This window comes from Camponotus floridanus, unplaced genomic scaffold (genome assembly GCF_003227725.1).
Source record: "Camponotus floridanus strain SB8 unplaced genomic scaffold, Cflo_v7.5 scaffold1, whole genome shotgun sequence".
NCBI lineage: Eukaryota > Metazoa > Arthropoda > Insecta > Hymenoptera > Formicidae > Camponotus > Camponotus floridanus.
Window position 1 is genome coordinate 7943963 of NW_020229214.1, and position 21011 is coordinate 7964973.

The window sequence follows — 21011 nt, forward strand, 5'->3', positions numbered from 1 at the left end:
AAAATATATGTATGTATGTATACATATATATGAAAATATATATATGTACAAACGCGAAAGTCTATATTTTCAATCAAGAGAATGCAATAGTGAATTATTATCAACGCGCACTCAGTTTCACGTAGATGGGTCCGAAAAAAAGCAGAACATTGTACCCATAAGCGTCTAATAAAAAAAATGTCACGTGCCTATTGTGTCTCGTGTCTCATTACCATACACTAAATCTGTTCACCAAAGATTCTTTTTTTAAAAGTCACAATTTTATTCTTAAATTATTTTATAATCTAAAAATTATTTTTATTCAACATATATTTCTTTAAAATTTCACTTATTATTAAACAACCAATTAAAAACAAATTTTTTTATACAAGTAAATTCATTAGGCTTCTTTATATTATAATAATATATATTATATAATAATAATATATAAAAGTAATCTTATATATATATATATATATATATATATATATATATATATATATATAATTTATTGGCTATATATTATTCTTTCTCAAAATCTTTAAATATTTTAAATTTACTTTTTAAGAACCTTCTTTTGATGTTTTTTTTTTTTGTATACATTTCTATTACATATATTCTACTAATATATTGGGTATCGAAGAAAGCATAAATTAAACGGCAATATTTCATCACAGCTGAATTATTTATTAGCAACTTTTTAGAAATCCTCGGATTTTCCGAGGAGCCTCTTTTCAGTCGCGTTACATAGATAAATTTTTGGTTTTCCACTGATCCTTCTGATTTTAACTTTCCAATATAATTGGTTTCCTTTCTTTAACAGATAATTATTGTGTTATTAAAACTCTATTTAATCTCATTAAAATTCGATAAAATTGACTAAACTTTTAATTTGTTATATGATGTTTCACTATTTTCACTCTTTTTATCATAATCAAATAATTCTTTTCAAGAGATTAGTGTATTAGTACATTTTAATCATTTTTTTAATCATTTTTATATTTAGAAACTACTGTAATTAACTGATCGAATTTATTTCATTTGATTGTAAGGAAATGCCAAACATTTTTACTTTTTGAAAAAGAATACAATCGAGCAATTGCGTTTGATTTAATTGTAAATTTACACAAGCGCATGCATGGAAGCGCGTCATATATAAGATATTTCTTTATATATAAATCTTTATTTCAAAATCGTTGAATGGAATTTACGAATGATATTACAATGCATTCCATGTATTGAATTTACTGTAACATGTTATTTGGTTTTCTTGCGAGCAAATAATTCTAACTAATCTATCTAAGTAAATAATGAACTAATTATAAATACACAGGAAAACATGGAATATCGAGAAGACATTTTGCGATAGTCATGTCACGAGAGACAAATCGTACGCTTTGTACATGGAATAGTCTTTTGCAGTTTTATATAAGATAACAAAAATTTCTCGTTCCTATCCACATCGCAGATAGGATTGTGTTGGAAGCATAAATCGGGATTTCTTATATCTCTATATCGCTTCTGTTCATTTAATTAATGCTAGTCTAAATCTTGTGCGAGATTTTGTTAGTCTCATTGTTAGACATTAATGGCCTCTATGTTGATAAAAGATGGAAATTCGATTCTCGAACGAATATACGAAAACGAATAAAAAATTCGCAATTTTTATCTTGCAATTTTTTTCACCGTTTCATCTTTTAAACTTCCCCTTTCGATTTGTGTTCTCGTAAAACATGTTCACATAGAACGTGTAATGGGTTAGCCAGAAGACAGATTTTCATTTTTATCGCTACATCGAATGAGCGTTATTCATCTAGTTTTGGTTTGTTGTTGTTGCTGCGCTTTGTACAGCTTAAAGACTTTTTTACTTGGAAGCAACAATTGGCTCAAACCAGGTCTCTTCTTGCGTTTTCTGTTCGCAGTCTGATTGTTCTCCTGATCCACTTCGTTCTCCTCGTCATTCGCGGTCAGTGATGTCTGCTGTTGCTGTCCATTGTATCGGGTCTGACAGACCAGTGTCTCCTGCGGAGTCCGCAGAGCCTCCAATTCGGCCGCGCTGCGATGAAGATCAGAGTCGTGGGCGAAGGTACAGTTATGCCCGAATCGACAACGGCCCTTTCGATAATTCCAACAGATCTTACGACCGTTTATCATCTTGGTGTCGTCCAACGTGGGCGTCATCTTGACATGCTTCTCCAGGATCGCGCTCTTCGCCCGCTCCGCCTCGACGAACGGATTCGAGAACACTGAGGTCTTCAACAATGTGGATGCGCTATTGAAATCTGGCGTGGGCAATGGAAGTTTTTCTCTGGAAGCTGTTGTTTCATTTATTCTCACGTGTCCGTTCTCGTCATTATGCGAGTTGCTGTTCTCATCATTATCCTCTTCTTCTTCTTCATCCTCCTCTGACTCTGCCTTGTCTCCATCCTTAAAGCTAACGGTGAGGCAATATCAGATTACAAAGAACAAGTCACATTCTGTATGTACATAGGGTTGCTAAATTTGAATGAATGTTTAGCATGATTTTTTTCTTCAATGTTTATATTACAACAATGGTTAATTCTCATTATATTGTAAGATGGATATTTCATATGAAGTACATAAATTTGCAAATGTAAAATGGATAAAGAATGAGATGAGTAAGCAACCTTCAAATGAAATAAAAATAGACTCAAGCATTGAAAGAAAACAAAATAAAACAACGGGAAATCAAAAAGAAACCAAAAAGAGCAAAAAGACATGGACTTTCTAAATTGAATGAAACAAGTAAATCTTTTAGATCCACTTTCATATATAATTAAAAATAATTATATATAATTATAATAATTATATGCAATTAAAAAAAAACTAAATAGATACTTTTTACTTATAATAATTTAAAGGAAGCGAGAAAAGAAAGAAAGAAATAGAACGCATGTGAAACATTTTCTCTTACGAAAAAATTATAAATAATACAAGGACTTATGAAATGTAATACATTTGATATAATCTGATGTAAGCAAACCTTGATATATCCAGTTCTATAGATGCAAGAGAAGAACATCATGAAAGCGAAGAAACATAATATATAATTTGAAGCAATAATATCAACTGTAACAACAATCCATTAACTAATACATGGCCCTTATAGAATTTGAATTGAAATTATATCCAATCTTACTCTCAATTTATAAGTGTACGCCTCATTGATGTTTCTCCTCAAGTTCAATGTTACCTTTACTAGAGTATACAAAGTACTTTGCACTGTCATCGTGCATTTAACCTTATGGTGGCATGACCTATTAAATCCGATATCTTTCATCTTAAAACTGGATTTCCGTCATTACAATTTCCCTGTTGGGTAAGAATATTGACAAGTTTCATGCCTTCTATAGAAGATTAGAGAGGTTAAGTTGGGTGATGGAGAAGCGTTAAAAAAAGGATAAAAGCTGAATCGGACAGCAGCTCACAGCGATCCAAACTTACGCATCATCCGAAACGTCACCGTTCGTCTCGCTGTCCGAGCCGGAGGAGGTCCCGTAATCCGCGACCAAGGAAGCCATAATAACGTCTCAGTCGATTCCTACAAACTAAACGACCTAATCGTGGAACAACTAAAAACAATTAATCTAATCATCACGCGAGATCAAACGTCAAACGCGCGACTCCGACTGGGCCAACAAACTCTCGTAGAATAAAAAAAATATTTTCATCAGCGCTGAGAGTGGCGCCATCTGATGTAATTTACCTGTCGCGGAAGTACACTAAAAGTCAGTATGGCGTTCGTAGAGTTATTGGGAGCTTTCCAATAAAAAACACGCGTAAACGCGATGTCAGGTGATTAGCTGTCAAGTAGAAAAATGTTCGAATTTAGAAAAGTATTTAGAATTCAGAAAGTAGAAAAATTAAAAAATTTGAAAAGCTGTCATCGAAGATGAAGATTACGCGAGTCGACCAATCGGGGGACTTTTTCGTCCCGATTGGTGAAAATTCGAAGAAGCGTCGCGCTTACTGGACCCGACGTCTCCACTATTCCTCCCGCAGAGGGCGACACGGGCGATCGCGGCGTTTCCAAAACCAGCAGGGACATTCCTCTCATCGTCCTCCTTTCATCCGCGGACCCGTTCGGCGCAGACGTCCTCCGATATAGCGCGAGTGTGATTATTTTCTATCTACCCGATCTTCCCCTGTATCGTTGAGCGCGACGAGTGCGTGAGACGCAGTCGTAAACAATGGCAGATCAGCAAGAGAACAAGGACTTCAGTGAAGACATAGCGGAGCAAAGTTTCGAGAAGAACGGCGAAGCCGAGAGCGGCGGTACCGGTGGCGGCGGTACTGGAGACGCCGTGGAGAATGGCCAGGACTCGCAGGAGGACAGGTAAGATCTCTCTCGTTGCTCGCGCCGAGATTCCCGTCGCGGACGATGCTCGCGACCGGATCCGACCCTCCCCCCGCGATCCCGGCGACCCGTCGTGCCCGCGTTACGTCTCGCTCGCTGACGTTTTCCCGCGAAATCGCTCCGGCGTCCCCTCCCGGGCCGCGCGACACGAGTGGCCGTCGTACAAAATGGCCGAGGGCCGAATCGAGAAAATCCCGAGACGGGTAATCCGTTCGCATCCGTCCTGCTCCGGATGCCGATCGCTTTCCCGCGCGATCGCCTCGCGTCCCGCGATCGCGATGCGCTCGACGCTGCGTTTCTTTTTTGTCCCCGCGAATGGGCGGAGTTTGCTTCGCTATTATTGTTCGTGGCGTACGAGATGAAGTTTTTTTCTTCTTTTTTTTTTCTACTACGCCGTTCTCTTTGAGAAGGAATTCGCTCACGCGTCATCTTCCTTCCCCGCTTGCGTTCTATTTCTTTTTATTTCCTTTTTTTTCGCGCGAATATGACGTTTCTCGCTTCTTGTCAAGCGCCGAAAGCGCATCCCGACAAATTTGCAAAATTTTTGCAACTTCGCGTTTTGCTATATATCGCCACCCGATATATTTATGAATCAGAGATAACTTATATATATACTATACACGAGAAATGAAATGTGAATTCTATCGAATAATTTACTGCATTTTTGATACAATTGCCCTTGCACAGTAAATATATTTTATCCGAAATATATTTTACATATTGTTTGTTTTTTTCACGAGTAAAATAAGGTAAATATAATTACGTACTTATTATATATATATTATGCTGCAATTGTAATTACACATATGCTACAATTAGGAGGTATGTGTCCATCTGTTTCAAGCTTTCTAACTTTTTTGTAAATTTCTTTCTGTTCTTACTCAGCCAATTAACTCTCTTCTAGTTCTATAATTAACGGAAGGCAGAGACAATTTCAGCATTGATAAAGTTTGTATGTATATGTAGATCTACTTATATATGTATTCTTTAAAAATAACATTTTTGTGTGTATTTGTATTTCTTTTTCTTTTTTTTCTTAATAGAGAATATAATTTTAAAATCCACACGTTTGATCAGTTACGAGTCATCTGTCCTTATTCACAGTAACAGTTTACAGTCAAATTCAGATTAGTCAATTGCTCAAAACGATTGACAAATACATCCAATGCTTGTCTGGGATCTCTCAATTGAGCTGCGAAGCTTGATGAAATGAACTTTGGGGTCGGAATTATTGTGAGCGATCGAGCATCGAATTCTCAAGTCCATCATGTTCCGTCACAACACAAAAGTGCTGGAGTCAAGTCGAGTCAAACGTTACTTGAGATCAAATATGTGTCGCAGTAGCACATACTTACCTGCTGGATATAATACAGAGTAGAGTAATTTCCGCTGAATTGTGATATTTGGATTATTTGGGCATGAAAAAAAATGCGCAGAGACACTAGGGCCAATGCAAACATCTCCGATAGAAGCTCCGGAACGCCATTAACGCAGTTTCTGTGACTTGGTCTGCAGGTGGCAAACGTCCCAGTGCGATTATGGTGGACTGCTTGCAACCGGCTAACTGTGACCTGACCTGACAACAGATACCGGCGAGTGACTGGTACCCATGGTATTTATCATCAACCTAGATGATATACGAAAATGATATATATTTATAAATATATATATCGATATAAATACGTATATAAATACAGACTTAACACCGCCGGAAAAAAAGTTAAAACAAATAATAGAGAAACAGCAAAGTGTGTACATATTGCAGCTTGTTATTTGAATATAAAAATAATAATACCAAAAATGTCCTAAGACTCGAGATAATTAATAATGAATCGTAAAATAATGTAAAATAAGCCCTCTCGATGAATATAAACTGTAAGATAGAAAAATTTATATATGTATGCATACGAGTGTTTGACGCCTAATAATGTTGTTTAAAATGAAGTTAAATAAAAAAAAAATTGAGCGAGGGAGATAACAGAGCAAAATCGTACAGTGACCAATGTTAATATCGTAATGTAAAAATTAATTTTTAGCTTTCCAATATTATAGAGTTGCAGTCAATCTACCACGTGCCACTTATACTAATTTTGGGCCAATATTAATAATCGGGATTATTTTTTTTTTGTGTGTGTAACTTAGAGAAGTTATTTGTATTTTCTTTAGGGGCAGCCGTATATATCAACTACTGGAGTTTAGCTTATTTGGATCATCGTTTTATAACAGTACTTTGCTCTCTTTGATGCGTTTTTTTTTTCTACTCTCACATACACACAGATTTATAATATTATTACACACACACTTATATATATATATATATATATATTATGCATATTTTTCTAAAACTTTTTCTTTTAATGTTTTTCACAAATCTTGTTTTTTTATGATGTTTAAATCGAGTTACCTGTGTGATTGCGTAATGCCGCCGTCTCTCCATAACTTCAATTTCACTACGCTATCGCGTAGTAACTGCGTATGTAAATTGTATAATAATATATACATATTTAACTTTATCAGAGTTCATTTGTTCTAGGGATATGGTATATATCTTGTAACTCTTTTTATCTTTTGCTGTCGGAATAACAATCTTGTTTAGTCTCACGCAAGGAACGTGTTTATTTTTCCAAATCTTTATGTAGGCCAACACCTACATTGCATGTTGCTGCAATTGGAATTCCTATTTCCTGCAATCGAAAAAAAAAAAGATGAATGATTATCGTGCTTGCGTCAATATCAAAATTTTTTGCAGTGTCTTTTCCAGATAGCATCATGGATCGTCAATTGCGCTCTGTTAAATCATAGTACAATTCTAATTTGCATAGGAATAGAATTAAAACTAGTAAATTTTGAGAAGTTATTAACTTAATGTAACATTCATAAAAAGATCTGTTTTTTTCTTTGGTAAAATAAATTAGTTCCATTGCTTTGCAGGTTGACCGGAAGTAATCAGGACTCTATGATTGATATAGAGGCACATTCAATTTTTATCCTTCTCTTTCTTTTTTATTTTAATATTATGTGCCTATACAAAAATTCAATTGAGATAATAATATACTCGTAACAATTATAGCACCGTAAAAGCGGTTGAAAAGTTAGGGCGGCAAGCGTATTATTCTCCATTACATTTATTTATAAATTTCGTTTCTGTTTATTGTTTACAGAAAATTATTTGTTGGTGGCTTAAGCTGGGAGACTACTGACAGTGAGTATTCTCATTCTTGATCAATGATTACGTTTCTTTTGCAAATCTAGATATTTTTATTTGCAATTTGTTTCGGGATTTTTCAGAGGAATTAAGAGAACACTTTAGCACATACGGCGACATTGAGAGTATTAATGTTAAAACAGATCCCAACACGGGGAGATCGAGAGGTTTTGCATTCATTGTCTTCGCCAAGGCTGAAGCTCTCGATAAGGTAATTTTTCTCTTTTCCAATAATAACAGTAAATATAATCCAGTAATAAAATAAAAGGTTTTTTTTTCAATGTTAAAAAAAAATCAAGATGCATACAAATAATCCTAACGGTTTCTTGCAGATTATGTCAGCCGGTGATCATGTCATTAACAACAAAAAAGTCGACCCCAAAAAAGCAAAAGCTAGACACGGGAAGATCTTCGTCGGTGGTCTTTCGACGGAGCTCTCCGACGATGATATTAAGAACTTCTTTTCACAATTTGGAAATGTAAATATTTTGCGATTTGGAAATAAGCAGACTAAAGCACAAAATAAAATTGACTATCACGCACTTTTCAAATTCTTTTACAGATTGTCGAAGTGGAAATGCCATTCGACAAGACAAAGAACCAAAGGAAAGGTTTCTGCTTTATTACTTTTGAATCTGAGCAGGTGGTCAATGAGCTGCTCAAAACACCCAAACAAACCATCAATGGAAAAGCGGTGAGTTTTTATACGGAATATAAAAATAGTTTAATCTTTTATTATAAAATTGAATTTCTTAGCAATTAAAAATTTCTCATTAATCTTGAATTTTTCTTATCGAAGGTGGACGTGAAGAAAGCGACACCCAAATTGGATGGCATGGGCGGAATGCGCGGCGGAATGATGGGCCGAGGTAGAGGTGCTCGTGGTGGCCGTGGTCGCGGTTTTGGAGGTCAAGGTGGCTGGGGACAGGGTTACGGAGGTGGCTACGGCGGCGGGTATGGTCAAGGTGGCTACGGCGGTGGGTACGATGGTTACGGAGGATACGATTACTACGGCAGCGGTTACGGTGGTTACGGAAGTTACGATTACAGCGGATATGGTGGTGATTATCCTTTGTTTGTTTGTTTTGTTACATAAATCGCGCAAATCGCAAATTTCGAATTTAATGTCCCAGGGTGAGGTGATACTTTCTGTCATAAAATCAGTCCTGGCGATCTTTGGATCTTTGTATTACGTTTTTCTTAAACTAAAAAATTTCATCGAAGAGTCGAAATTTCTCCTTTATAATCGCGATGGTGTACATACACTTTTTTTAAAATTCTTTACCGTATTAAAATCTCGGTGGTACGCGGCGGATACTGATTCCATTTGTACCATGTGTTTCATGAAACGCAGATGGCTATGGCTATGGCGGTGGTAATTACGATGGTGGCTACGCGGGCGGGCGCGGTGGTGTACGCGGTAAAGGTACGCATTACAGCGTTCCTTGATACATACTTTATTACCCATCATTTTTAGTATTTTGCTCTCTTTCTCTCTCTTTCTGTCTTTTATATTCAGTTTGATGCTTTGCCACCGCTAGAATATTTTATCCATCTTTACAATTCTTTTGCTATGGGAGCAACTTAACCCCGACTTCCAATCGCGGATATAAATTGGCTAAATAATAACTGACGTAAATTTTGATTAATATCAGAAACTGTAGAAACATAATGCTTGTAAAAAACATATACATTTAATTTTCCATGCTTTTGCCATCTTTGCTTACATGAATTGTCATATGTTGCTTATCCATTATTATAATAACAAGAGAAAGAAAATTTATAATCCCAGAGAGATGCGCATCGAAATGAAGGGTATGAATCCGAATAGTGTGCAGTTTAACCTGTAGCCTCTTTGTTCTTACATTTATTATCTGTAGTATTTTCTCCCGTAGTATACCTGATTGTTGTTAGTAGTATAGTGTATCTCTGTCGAGGCGTGCGCGCGCGTGTATGTTTTATATCGAATAAAAATCTGTTTTATCTGTTTATATTATGTTCTAATGTTGTGTGCGCGCGCGCTCGTGTATGTAAATTATAAATGTATATAAATCTAATTTTATATATAAACTTGAATCTTAAATACTAAATTCTAAGACTAATGATACAATATCGGCATTGTTTCAGGTGGCTCAGGCTACGGCGGCAAGCAGAGAGGAGGTGGTGGTCGCCAAAATCAGAGGCACCAACCATATTAACAAAAATCCTCATTCGCGACCACAGTGCAATTCGCGTTGTAATTGCTGGTGAGTTGCCGCGCTCTTAGAACTTTGTATTCCCGCACTCTTAGAATTAGAGCGGCAATTCTCTTTTTCACTCTCAATGTCGCTTTGTTTACATTTGTGTATCGATGTCTATTATTTCCATTTTTATATATAAAAGCATGAATTAATTTAAATCAATGTTTTGTGGATTTCTTTGTCAATCCAACTTCACGACGTTCGATTAATATATATACATTTTGTAATATAACTTGTAAAAAATTATAAATACACATACAGACACACAAAAATGTATGGTCTACTTCGTCTCTTTCACAGGTACTCTTCCTCATTCTACTACCGATCTCTTCATTCGTCCAATTATCATTCCATTAAGCCGCGCTCCTCCTAGCAAGAATTCAACAATTTTTCGACAATGTGGACAACTGCTGCTAACCGAAAATCAATCACCGAAATCTACGATGGAAATAGCAGTAGCAATTTAATTTTGTATTTAACTCCAATTTATTATTCCGCGTCTCTATATGCTTTCCTTTCTGCCGTTTGTAGTACGAGCTTGTGTCGTTTTTCTCCTTTTTAATAATACGTTCGCGGTAGAAAAGCAAGCATATAAAACTATATTAATAGATTTTTTGAATGTAATACCGAATAAAACGAGATGAAGTATCTAACAGTATAACAATCTTACAAAAAGTAATATTGCCGTACAATAGATATATAAAATGAAATAAGAATTAGTTGTATAAAATATACAATGTAAGCACGACAACGTGCCTCTTCTCGAAAGAATATGTGCGTCATTGAGGAGAATTACGTATTTAAAGTGATTTCCACATTATATGATCCATCTTCCTTGAATTTGATACAAATAGTTTAATTGAAAAGGAGCCTTTAATTAACACCTCTTTAAAGAGAGTTAAAAATTAATTTCATTCTTAAACTATATTACGATCGTTGTGATAAGTTTTCCAACAAGAAAACAGACGCAATTTGCAATCGAATATGAATGAGAATTTTTCAAATGCTCAAATTTTTTTTTTTAATTAATCGTATGGCATTGTGTTCATTACATATTTTTGCTAGCAAGTTTTCTATTTTTAATTCTTTTAAGAAAACACTTTCAAGAGGCTTCAGAAACTCGCTATCAGCTGATAATTCGATATCACGGATTCCGATAAATCTCTTCATTTTGTAAAGCTACAATTGATTGCGGTCAAGAAACTATGATGATGCTTTCAAGCGTTTGATCAACCAATCAGGATAAAAGGTATAAAGATTTTCTTTAACCTGATTGGTCAATCAAACGTTTCAAAGCGTATCCTCAGCGTCTCCTTGACCGTAGCCTTTGACAGTTCTCCGAGATTGCGTTCGAAAATCGATCGTCAGGTAGAGCAGCTTTTAATTGACCAATCAGAACGAAGAAATCCTCGGAGAATTTCAAGCTCCACGAGAAGGTTGGCAGTCGTGTTCCCAATTGGAGCTAGTCGAATAGCGCGAAGCGAGTCGTACGGACCGGATGGACGCAGTAAAATAAAGTATATAATTCACATACACGAGCGGTGCGGTAGTTTGCGAGTGATGATGGCCGCCTGGAGCGAGTGAACCGATCGCGCGTCGTCGTCGTATCTCGTCGTCCAGCAAGGACGACCACCGTTTCGTTTCCCTGTGATATGCCAATAGTTAGCGCCCGCAGCCACGCGAATGAACATTCCGGGGTCCTAGAGTCGACGGACGCTACGCAACGAACAGCGCACCCTTGTCGTCGTCGTCGAGACGCAGTCATTGAAGGTACGTTGCCGTCCCTTCCGACTCGCATGTCCTACGTCGAGATCGCGATAGCTGGCGGTCCAGCGAGTGAGGAACCTTCCGCGCGTCATCGGCGGGGTGGACGGGTGTTCTCATCGTCTCGAAAACAAACGGCGTCGTCGTCCCCTCGGAACCGCGCCAATTAGATGTTGGCCTTTTCCCGCCATATTTTTCAAAGCTCCCTCCAACGTGGACGGTTGCACCTTCGGTAATGGTTTTCGTCTCGCGAGCGAGCATTTCTCGAGATCTTTATCTTTCAATCCGAGTTGAATTGCGAATATATAAACTTACAGTTAGACAGAGTGACCATTAACATTTTACTTGACCTTGATCGCAACGTTCGCGAGCATTTCTGTCTCCGAAAAGAAAAACTTACAGAGTTAGATACAGTATCCTTTAAAATTGTACTTGACGATCGCAACGTTTCGCGAACCTTTTCTGTTGTCGTTTAACTTTTGATCAACAGCAAAGACAATATGATCTCACGAGCATTGCAATTGTGAAGAACTAGCTTAAAGTTTGATCGTCTTTGATTCTCTTATTTAACGGTTTTGCAAAAAAATAGTTCTAATTATAAAGATATTTTTCGAGATATATTTTTTTGTTTTAGTTTTTTTCCTTCTAGAATTTATTTATTGTAACTTTCTACATTATAATTTATATTTGCTATTGACTTTTAGATATCTGAAGATACAGTGCATAGTCAAGATGAGTACAGCTTTGGAAAATGGGGCTGGTGACGGCAAACCGTCTACCAAACAGAAGACTATTGAGGGTATTTATCAAAAGAAATCACAACTGGAACATATTTTATTACGTCCGGATACGTATATTGGATCTGTGGAACCAGTAACAGAAATGATGTGGGTCTTTGACAAGGAGAAAGATATGATGATTCAGAAGGACATTAAGTATGTTCCTGGATTGTACAAAATTTTTGATGAGATTCTAGTAAATGCTGCTGATAATAAGCAACGCGATCCAAAAATGGACATGATCAAGATTGATATTGATTCGTAAGTTATATTAAATATTGCATTGTCTTTCAAGATAATTTCAATATAAATTGCATAATTAAAATAAATATTATTATGTTGTTGTGTAGTGAAAATAACACTATTTCTGTGTGGAACAATGGAAAAGGTATTCCTGTAGTAATACACAAAGAGGAAAACATGTATGTACCCACTATGATATTTGGTCATCTTTTGACATCATCAAATTATGATGATGAAGAGGAAAAGGTGACTGGTGGTAGAAATGGCTATGGAGCCAAATTATGTAATATTTTTAGTCATCGTTTTACTGTTGAAACAGCCACAAAAGAATACAAAAAATGTTTGAAGCAAGTGAGTATGATTAATTGATATTTCAATCTCTATCTATCTCTTGCTGTCAGTAAATTAAAATTTTTAATTAGTACAAATTTGTAAAAGGTTGAGAACCTCAGGCACTGAAACAAAGGTGCAAATTATGTTATTATACTATTACAAAGTGTACATTAAATGAAATAAATATATATTGATCTCGAAAATAAGTTGTATAGTGAAATCAAATACAAACGTTTCAATATGCTCTGAATCCTTTTCAAGAATAATATAATGATTCACTAGAAACATAAGAAATACAATAATAATGTCCAGAAAAAAAGTTGTTTTTGTATTTGATATAGATCGGATCGAAATGTTTAAAATATGATTAATTTCAGTATATATGTAACTTTTTTTCAATCAATATATATTTATTCGATCAATATATGTTTCCATTTAATGTATACTTTGTAATATAAATTGTGCCTTTGCTTCAGCATCTGTGGTTTTTTAGTCTTTTACAAATTTGTACTGATTATTTATCATTATAATTATATTAATTGTTTTTTAATTTAAAATTTTTATTTCATTGATATAGACATGGGGCGATAATATGGGAAAAGCTAGCGAACCTAGGATTAAGGAATATCATGGAGATGATTTCACCAAGGTCACATTTTCTCCAGACTTGTCAAAGTTTAAAATGCAATCACTTGACAACGATATTGTAGGTTTGATGTCTCGAAGAGCATATGATGTAGCTGCATCCTCAAAGGGCGTCAAAGTTTATTTAAATGGAAGTCGTATTCCAGTAAAGAATTTTAAGGATTATGTTGATTTTTACATTAAAGGAAAAGAAGACGATGTTGGTAATCCTTTGAAAATTGTATATGAGAATTGTGGTCCACGTTGGGAAGTAGCACTCACTTTATCTGACAAAGGATTTCAGCAAATGTCATTTGTAAATAGTATCGCGACAACGAAGGTAAAAGACTAACTGTATATCATAATTTTTTATAAAATGTAAAATTATTTCAACTACTTATACAACATCATTAAATATTGATAGGGTGGCAGACACGTCGATCATGTGACTGAATTAATAGTCAAACAATTGATTGAAACATTAAAGAAGAAAAATAAGGCTGGTGTAGCTATTAAACCATTTCAAATTAAGAATCACTTGTGGATTTTTGTCAACTGTCTCATTAATAATCCTACATTTGATTCGCAAACTAAAGAGAACATGACTTTACAAGCGAAAAGTTTCGGCTCCAAATGCGTGCTCACCGATAAGTTTATCGCTTCGGTAAATGCAAACATTTGATATTTTAGTTATTATTTCGATAGATAATTTTTCGCATCTTATATACACATTCTTAATACCATCTTATATACCATTTCTCACAATTCTTATGTCATTGCAGATCACGAAAATTGGTGTCGTGGAGGCAGTGCTATCCTGGGCGAAGTTTAAAGCCGATAGCCAGCTCGAGAAATTGGGTCCTAAGTCAAAACAAAGAAAACTTCATGGTATACCAAAGTTGGAAGATGCCAATGATGCAGGAACTGCAAAATCATTGGAATGTACACTCATATTAACCGAGGGAGACTCAGCTAAAACAATGGCTGTGTCCGGTATTGCTTCTATAGGCAGAGATAAATATGGCATATTTCCATTGAGAGGTGAATTTGTCTTCCTGAAAAAATTTAAGTAAATTTTAATGTTATAATACTAATTGATATTTTGATTATAGGCAAAATGCTAAACGTAAGGGAAGCTACTCACAAACAAATCTTAGAGAATGCTGAAATCAATAATTTGATCAAAATTCTTGGTCTTCAGTACAAAAAGAAATACGAAACTCGAGATGATTTAAAAACATTGCGCTATGGAAAGATGATGATTATGACTGATCAAGATCAGGTTAAATCTTTTATACAAGACGTGCCGATTTAATACATATTTAATATATATATTTACAATTAAATTTTCACTATTTTAGGATGGTTCACATATCAAAGGTCTTTTAATTAATTTTATCCACCACAACTGGCCGTCCTTGTTGAAGCTGAATTTTATTGAAGAGTTCATTACGCCTATCGTGAAGGCTACTAAGGGTAGCCAAACTCTATCTTTCTTCTCGTTGCCAGAATTCGAAGCGTGGAAAAAAGAGACAGAAAATTTTCACACGTATAAGATCAAATACTACAAAGGTTTTTACTCAAAAATTTGAAATTCTCATTTCATTAATTATTACAGAATTGGCATCTAACAACTTTTTTTTGAACTTATATAGGTTTGGGTACTTCCACCGCCAAAGAAGCGAAGGAGTACTTTGAAAATATGGCCAGACACAGAATACGCTTTCGATATGAGGGCGACAGAGATGATCAAAACATCATCATGGCTTTCAGTAAGAAGTGTGTCGATCAACGTAAGGATTGGCTGATGAACCATATGAATGAGACGAAGAGGCGAAAGGAGATTGGCCTCGGCGAGCGTTACCTCTATGAAAAAGATACGCGCACCGTCTCCTTTTCGGATTTCATTAATGTCGAACTGGTGCTGTACAGTAATTATGACAATGTGAGGTCCATACCAAATATGATAGATGGCTTTAAACCGGGTCAGAGGAAAGTGATGTTTACCTGTTTAAAACGTAACGACAAACGTGAGGTAAAAGTGGCCCAATTGGCGGGCTCGGTCGCCGAGCACTCAGCTTATCACCATGGCGAGACATCTTTGATGGCGACTATAATTAATCTTGCTCAAAATTTCGTCGGCAGCAACAATATTAATCTTCTACAGCCTATTGGTCAATTTGGTACAAGACTCACCGGAGGAAAGGACGCTGCCAGTCCGAGATATATTTTCACGATGCTCAGGTATTTGCCACAATCTTATATAGAAGGAAAAGAAGAAATTATATATGTATGTCTATTTGCATATCATCACTTTCTTTCTTGCAGTCCATTAGCAAGATATATATTTCACAAGCACGATGACGCTCTATTAAAACACGAATACGATGATAATCAAAAGATTGAACCTGTCTTTTACGTGCCTGTGATTCCTATGATATTAGTAAATGGCGCCGATGGCATCGGTACCGGATGGATGACAAAAATTCCGAACTACAATCCTCGTGAAATTATCGAGAATCTACATAGAATGATGGATGGCGCGGATCCGAAACCCATGGTAATATTGATATTAAATTATCTAAAAATAGAGAGAGAAGAAGAAAGTTAAAACCAAATTTTATATTGTATTTCTGTCACAGAGAAATACAAAAAGTATCGAGGCCTATCACTTTTTATTTGCGTCACGTAATCGTAATTTTTTTTTTAGTCTCCGTACTATAAAAATTTCAAAGGCGTAGTGGAGAGTTGTGGCGATTATCGCTACGTTATAAGCGGGGAGATATCAGTGATCGGACCCGATAAATTGGAGATTACTGAACTTCCCATTGGTACATGGACACAAACATATAAGGAAACTGTGTTGGAGCCCATGTTACATGGAAGTGAAAAAATTCCGGCCATCATCACGTAAGTATTGTATAAAATCATCACGAACAGAAGAATATCAAGGCATCAGGATTCGAACTTAAGATCTCTTACTCATAAAGCAATCACTCTGCCACTGAGCTATTAGCCTATTTACAACACACTTCTCTGTTTACCTATATATTCTTTTGATTATAATATTATAATTGGTGAAACAATTTGTGTGAGGGAATTTTCTTACATTCTTTTATATTTTTTTCATATATATTTTGCCGTAGGGATTACAAAGAGTACAATACAGATACGGCAGTGCACTTTATAATAATCTTGAATCGTGACAAATTATTGGAGCTAGAGAGGGAAGGTCTTCATAAAGCGTTTAAAATCCAATCAACTACGACAATAACATCCATGGTAAGATACCGACATGTCGTACTGATTTTAAATGAAAAATTCACAATATCTCTTCAACGCTATATTATCTTGTTGTATAGTGTGCATTCGACGAAAATCAATGTTTGAACAAATACGAAAACGTGATACAGATATTGAAAGTGTTTTATAAAGTACGTCTGGAGACGTATCACAAAAGGAAAGATTATCTAGAAGGAATTTTAAAAGCAGAATCAGCAAAACTATCAAATCAGGCTCGTTTTATTCTCGAAAAATGCGATGGTACTCTAGTAATAGAGAATAAGAAGAAAAAGGATATGATAGCGGAATTGGTCAGACGTAATTACGATTCGGATCCGGTCATGGTTTGGAAACTATCTCAAAACAGGGAGCAAGTATTAGTAAGTAGCATTTTGCTTCAAAATTATCATATTGCGAAAAAAATTATAATTACTTATGTGAATTCATCTATTCTGCTACATTAGGAAGATCAAGTAAGTTAATCTGAAAAGAAATAAAATGTGTAAAATTTTTAATTTAAATGTAACTTTTTCAATGAACACACTCGTTTTTCAATGGAAATCTTAAATCTTTTGACAAAGATTCTTTTTGCTATTTTACAAAAATAAGCGAGGAATTTTTGTTTAAAGAATTTAATTTAAATTAAATTCCTTGCTTTGCATCATGATTGTATTTGCCATTACATTATATATATAATTATTATTGTGCGTGCGTGTGTGTATATGTATGTACAGCTTCATCAAGAATTTTAATTGTAAAAATAGGAAGAAGTAGGAGAACACGATGACGAGAATGCTCCGACTGCGACTGCGATGGAGAAGGAAAATTTTGACTACCTTCTTGGAATGACGATGTGGACTTTGACAAAGGAGAAGAAGGATGATTTATTACGGCAACGAGACGAAAAAATGGCAGAGCTAAAAAGACTGCAAGTCCGCACTCCAATCTCTTTATGGAAAGAGGATTTGGACAATCTATTGACTGAATTAAATAAGGTATATTCATCTTTTTCTTCTTCTTCAAAAGGAAAACTATTATCATAATTTATATATCTTTGTGTATATAGTTGGAAGAAAAAGAGCAGAAGGAAGATAATAAAACAAAACAAAAAACCAAAAAACCGCCTTCAAAGTTTTACAAAAATGAAGATACTCGTCGCATAGTTCCCGTTATTGACGTTGAATTGAAGAAGAAGATAGAAAAGGCGGATATTGTATCAAAGGATAAAAAGGAAGGCATAGTAAAGAAGTCGAGGGTAAGTTTATCATATATTACCCTTTATGATTTTTCTGTATCTGTATCGTTTTCATATCTATAAATCTACCTTTTGTATCAGACAAAGAAGGAGCCAATCTCTGTAGAGGAGAAAAGCGAATTTGATGCAATAGCCGATAATTTCAAGCCTCTCGATCATAGGCTTGGAATTTCTCCCGAAAAGTTGGAAAAGAAAGCAGCTGCAAAGAAAGGTCAGTATTCAGTACTTGTAACTCACTCGCATATTACATATTTTGCAACAGACATTTAAACAATATACATTCTTTCACTATAAATAGGATTGAAGCAATCAACATTGCCATTCAAGCCGATCAAAAAAGGAGCGAAAAAGAAGGATAAAGATTCGGACGATAGTGATGACATCGATTTCGGTAGCATTTCGCCGCTTCCACAACGGACTCAATCTCGCAGAGTTGCAGGTATTGTTTCTTTGTCCATTCGAAAAATTAGTATATATTTTATCATTTCTCGAAATATTATTACTTGCTGAATCTATTTGAGTAACAGTCAAGAAGAAATATAACATGAGCAGTGAAGATTCGGACGATAACAGTCGCGATATGTTCGGACCTTCTTCAGACTCTGAACAAATGTATGTATAATCGTTATCAAATACTATTCCGAGTTCCATTTGTCATTGCATATTTTTGCTTACAGATCCAAGAAGAATGATTCTATTATGGTATTAAGCGATTCCGATGACAACTTCAAACCAAGCAAGAAACCGCCTCAACCAACTCGTAAGTGGATATGTATATTACACACGTATAATTATACATTTAAAAAATACTAATTGTTTATTTATCTATACAGCAACTTCGGAAGAACTATTTGATTCGTTAGTCGGCAATTCTTCTCTGCAGAGCCAACAAAAATCTTTAATATCCTCGTCCGGGGAAGACTCTTCTGTAAAGTTTACGCCGCCTAAAAAGGGTAATTACATTTATCTCTTCAGACGACCAAGTAGATTAATTTATTCTGTGTAATCGTTACACCCGTATTCTTTTATAGCACCTGCTAAAAAGAAATCCGAGAACAGCAAAGGAACAAAGAGGAAAGCAAAGAAAAAATCAAAATCGTCCGAGGACTCTGACACGGATGATATATTTACTAAACAAAATATTGTAAGTATACGATAACAGTTTAACTAGATATATTTGTTATGTAAGAATTTTGTCTGCTAATTTGAAATTTCTTTTTTTAGACGAAAAAGAAAAAGAAGAAATCTGATTCTGACGAAGAGACGATAACGGATAGTTCACCGCCGCCACGCAAAATTGTTGGTCGAGTTCGGAAGCCTGTATCTTACGCGCTCAAGTCGGACGACGACGAAGATTCGGATTGAACCTTGTTCTATTCGCGCCTTGCCGAGTGTGATTGACATTAGAGTCTAGTTTAAAGTGTGAATCCCTGAAAGCAAGGCGGATGGAATCGTTATGAAAAGACAAGTTTAATCGGAGAATTTTAGAAAGACTTCGTCTTCACTGAGATTGTCGATCGTGACACTAGTAGTAATTTTATGTGGACTGCGTACTGGAATCTGCTAAGCGTATTAAAAATGTGTTTCGAGGTATATTTATTTCTCGAATTGTTAACTCGGGAAATTTACTGAAACGACATTAAATTTATTCTGAGTTTTTTTTTTCTTTGGGAAAAAAACACCTCTTACATCTTGTATATAAGTTCATTATTCGAATACGCATAGTATTGTAAATGCGAGTAGAATTTTACGAAACTAATCAATACTGTGGACAGCGCTACAGGACGTATGGGTGTGTCCAGAATATTTACACGAGTCTCATCGCGTAACTTGAGTCTTTCCCAAAAAATTCGTCAAAGATTATATTGTGTTATATTTATGATATATCATCATTTCAACATGTTTAATGTTATCTTTCTTAGAAAGAAAAAAAAATCAGATAATACGTGGCTCATATCTTGCGAAGAGAACGCGTCCAGCACTGTCTACGCTAGATAGATTAATTAGCACCGCGTAATACGCGAAGAGGGGACAGCCCTTTCCAGATCTCACGATTATTGCACAATTGTTACGCACAATCGTATTACTCTTCGCCGCCGGAATCTCATTTGTTTTCGGTGAAAATTTGAAAAAAAGAGACGTATACTGATCCCGGAAAATGTTTTATAAAAAATGACAAGAAAGAAAAATATGAAATATACACAATTTTTAAATATATTTTTACATACGCGTCACAATATGGTTTTTTCAGGTTATCTAAAAGACTAAAGAAAATTATACACAGCGGTAAATGTCTATTATACATATATACATATAGAACGGATCTCTTACGGCTAATGCGGCGCTCAAATATCGGTTAAGCGAAAAACTGTCGGACGTTTATTTTTAACTTTATACTGACCACACGTAGAATAAAGTAAGTTTACTTTGTGCTCGTTTTTCACTGATAGATAACAAAGAAGTTTGTAGATTTTAAAATGCTGAGCGCATTCTCATGAATTGACTTTTACGGTTATTGGTGTTCATTAAATTCCACTTTTGACTGTACATACATCTACTAGTTCTGTGTAGTCGTTCATTCGTAGGATAAGAATAAAGAGAATTAATGATTGCAATTATCGCGGCGATCTTGCACTTGCTATTAAGTGAGTATATCTTAATACAGAGAGCCGATTATATAAATTTTCGAAACCATTCGATTACATCCCTTGAGCGCGCGCGCGCGCGCGCGCGTTCTCAGCCTAATCAATACTTTGTATCTTCAGCGATTTTCATTTTTATATAATTCGCATACACGAAATAGGAATATATATATCAATAAAACGTTTTATCTTTTTAGACTCGGTAATTCATTGTTTAACATTGTTTACCAGAAAAGAAAGAAAAACAGAAGAGAAACGAAAAGCGAGGGATACACACCGTGAGAGAG

General features: G+C 35.4%; 3 protein-coding genes across 6 annotated transcripts; 2 read left to right on the top strand and 1 right to left on the bottom strand.

Annotated features, from left to right (window-relative positions):
* Nucleotides 1-650: 650 nt before the first annotated feature.
* LOC105251339 (zinc finger CCCH domain-containing protein 65) lies at nt 651-3671 on the bottom strand. The gene is made up of 2 exons (XM_011258063.3): nt 3445-3671; nt 651-2413 (listed from the first exon to the last, which is right to left on the bottom strand). Exons 1-2 carry the CDS (start codon nt 3519-3521, stop codon nt 1789-1791), a joined length of 702 nt encoding a protein of 233 aa, XP_011256365.1. The 5' UTR covers nt 3522-3671; the 3' UTR covers nt 651-1788.
* Nucleotides 3672-4051: 380 nt separating this feature from the next.
* LOC105251340 (RNA-binding protein squid) lies at nt 4052-10594 on the top strand. Of its 2 annotated transcripts, XM_011258064.3 has the most exons (9): nt 4052-4336; nt 7519-7559; nt 7646-7773; nt 7895-8041; nt 8125-8256; nt 8362-8623; nt 8917-8988; nt 9690-9808; nt 10103-10594. In XM_011258064.3, the coding sequence occupies exons 1-8, from the start codon at nt 4191-4193 to the stop codon at nt 9758-9760; spliced, it is 999 nt and encodes a 332-aa protein (XP_011256366.2). In that variant the 5' UTR covers nt 4052-4190; the 3' UTR covers nt 9761-9808; nt 10103-10594. The 2 variants fall into 2 exon arrangements, with proteins under 2 accessions (XP_011256366.2, XP_011256368.2); XM_011258066.3 differs by lacking the exon at nt 8917-8988.
* A 667-nt stretch (nt 10595-11261) lies between these two features.
* On the top strand, nt 11262-20923 carry LOC105251341 (DNA topoisomerase 2). 3 transcript variants are annotated; one of them, XM_011258067.2, is made up of 23 exons: nt 11262-11572; nt 12271-12606; nt 12696-12939; nt 13499-13885; nt 13970-14209; nt 14328-14586; nt 14658-14827; nt 14907-15117; nt 15201-15789; nt 15874-16105; nt 16256-16455; nt 16692-16827; nt 16908-17207; nt 17292-17300; nt 17592-17822; nt 17894-18082; nt 18164-18293; nt 18381-18521; nt 18610-18694; nt 18760-18842; nt 18916-19035; nt 19114-19226; nt 19307-19447. In XM_011258067.2, the coding sequence occupies exons 2-23, from the start codon at nt 12299-12301 to the stop codon at nt 19445-19447; spliced, it is 4518 nt and encodes a 1505-aa protein (XP_011256369.1). In that variant the 5' UTR covers nt 11262-11572; nt 12271-12298. The 3 variants fall into 3 exon arrangements, with proteins under 3 accessions (XP_011256369.1, XP_011256370.1, XP_019883114.1); XM_020027555.2 differs by lacking the exon at nt 11262-11572 and adding an exon at nt 11951-11969; XM_011258068.2 differs by lacking the exon at nt 17292-17300 and having other exon boundaries at nt 19307-20923.
* The last annotated feature ends 88 nt before the right edge of the window (nt 20924-21011 follow it).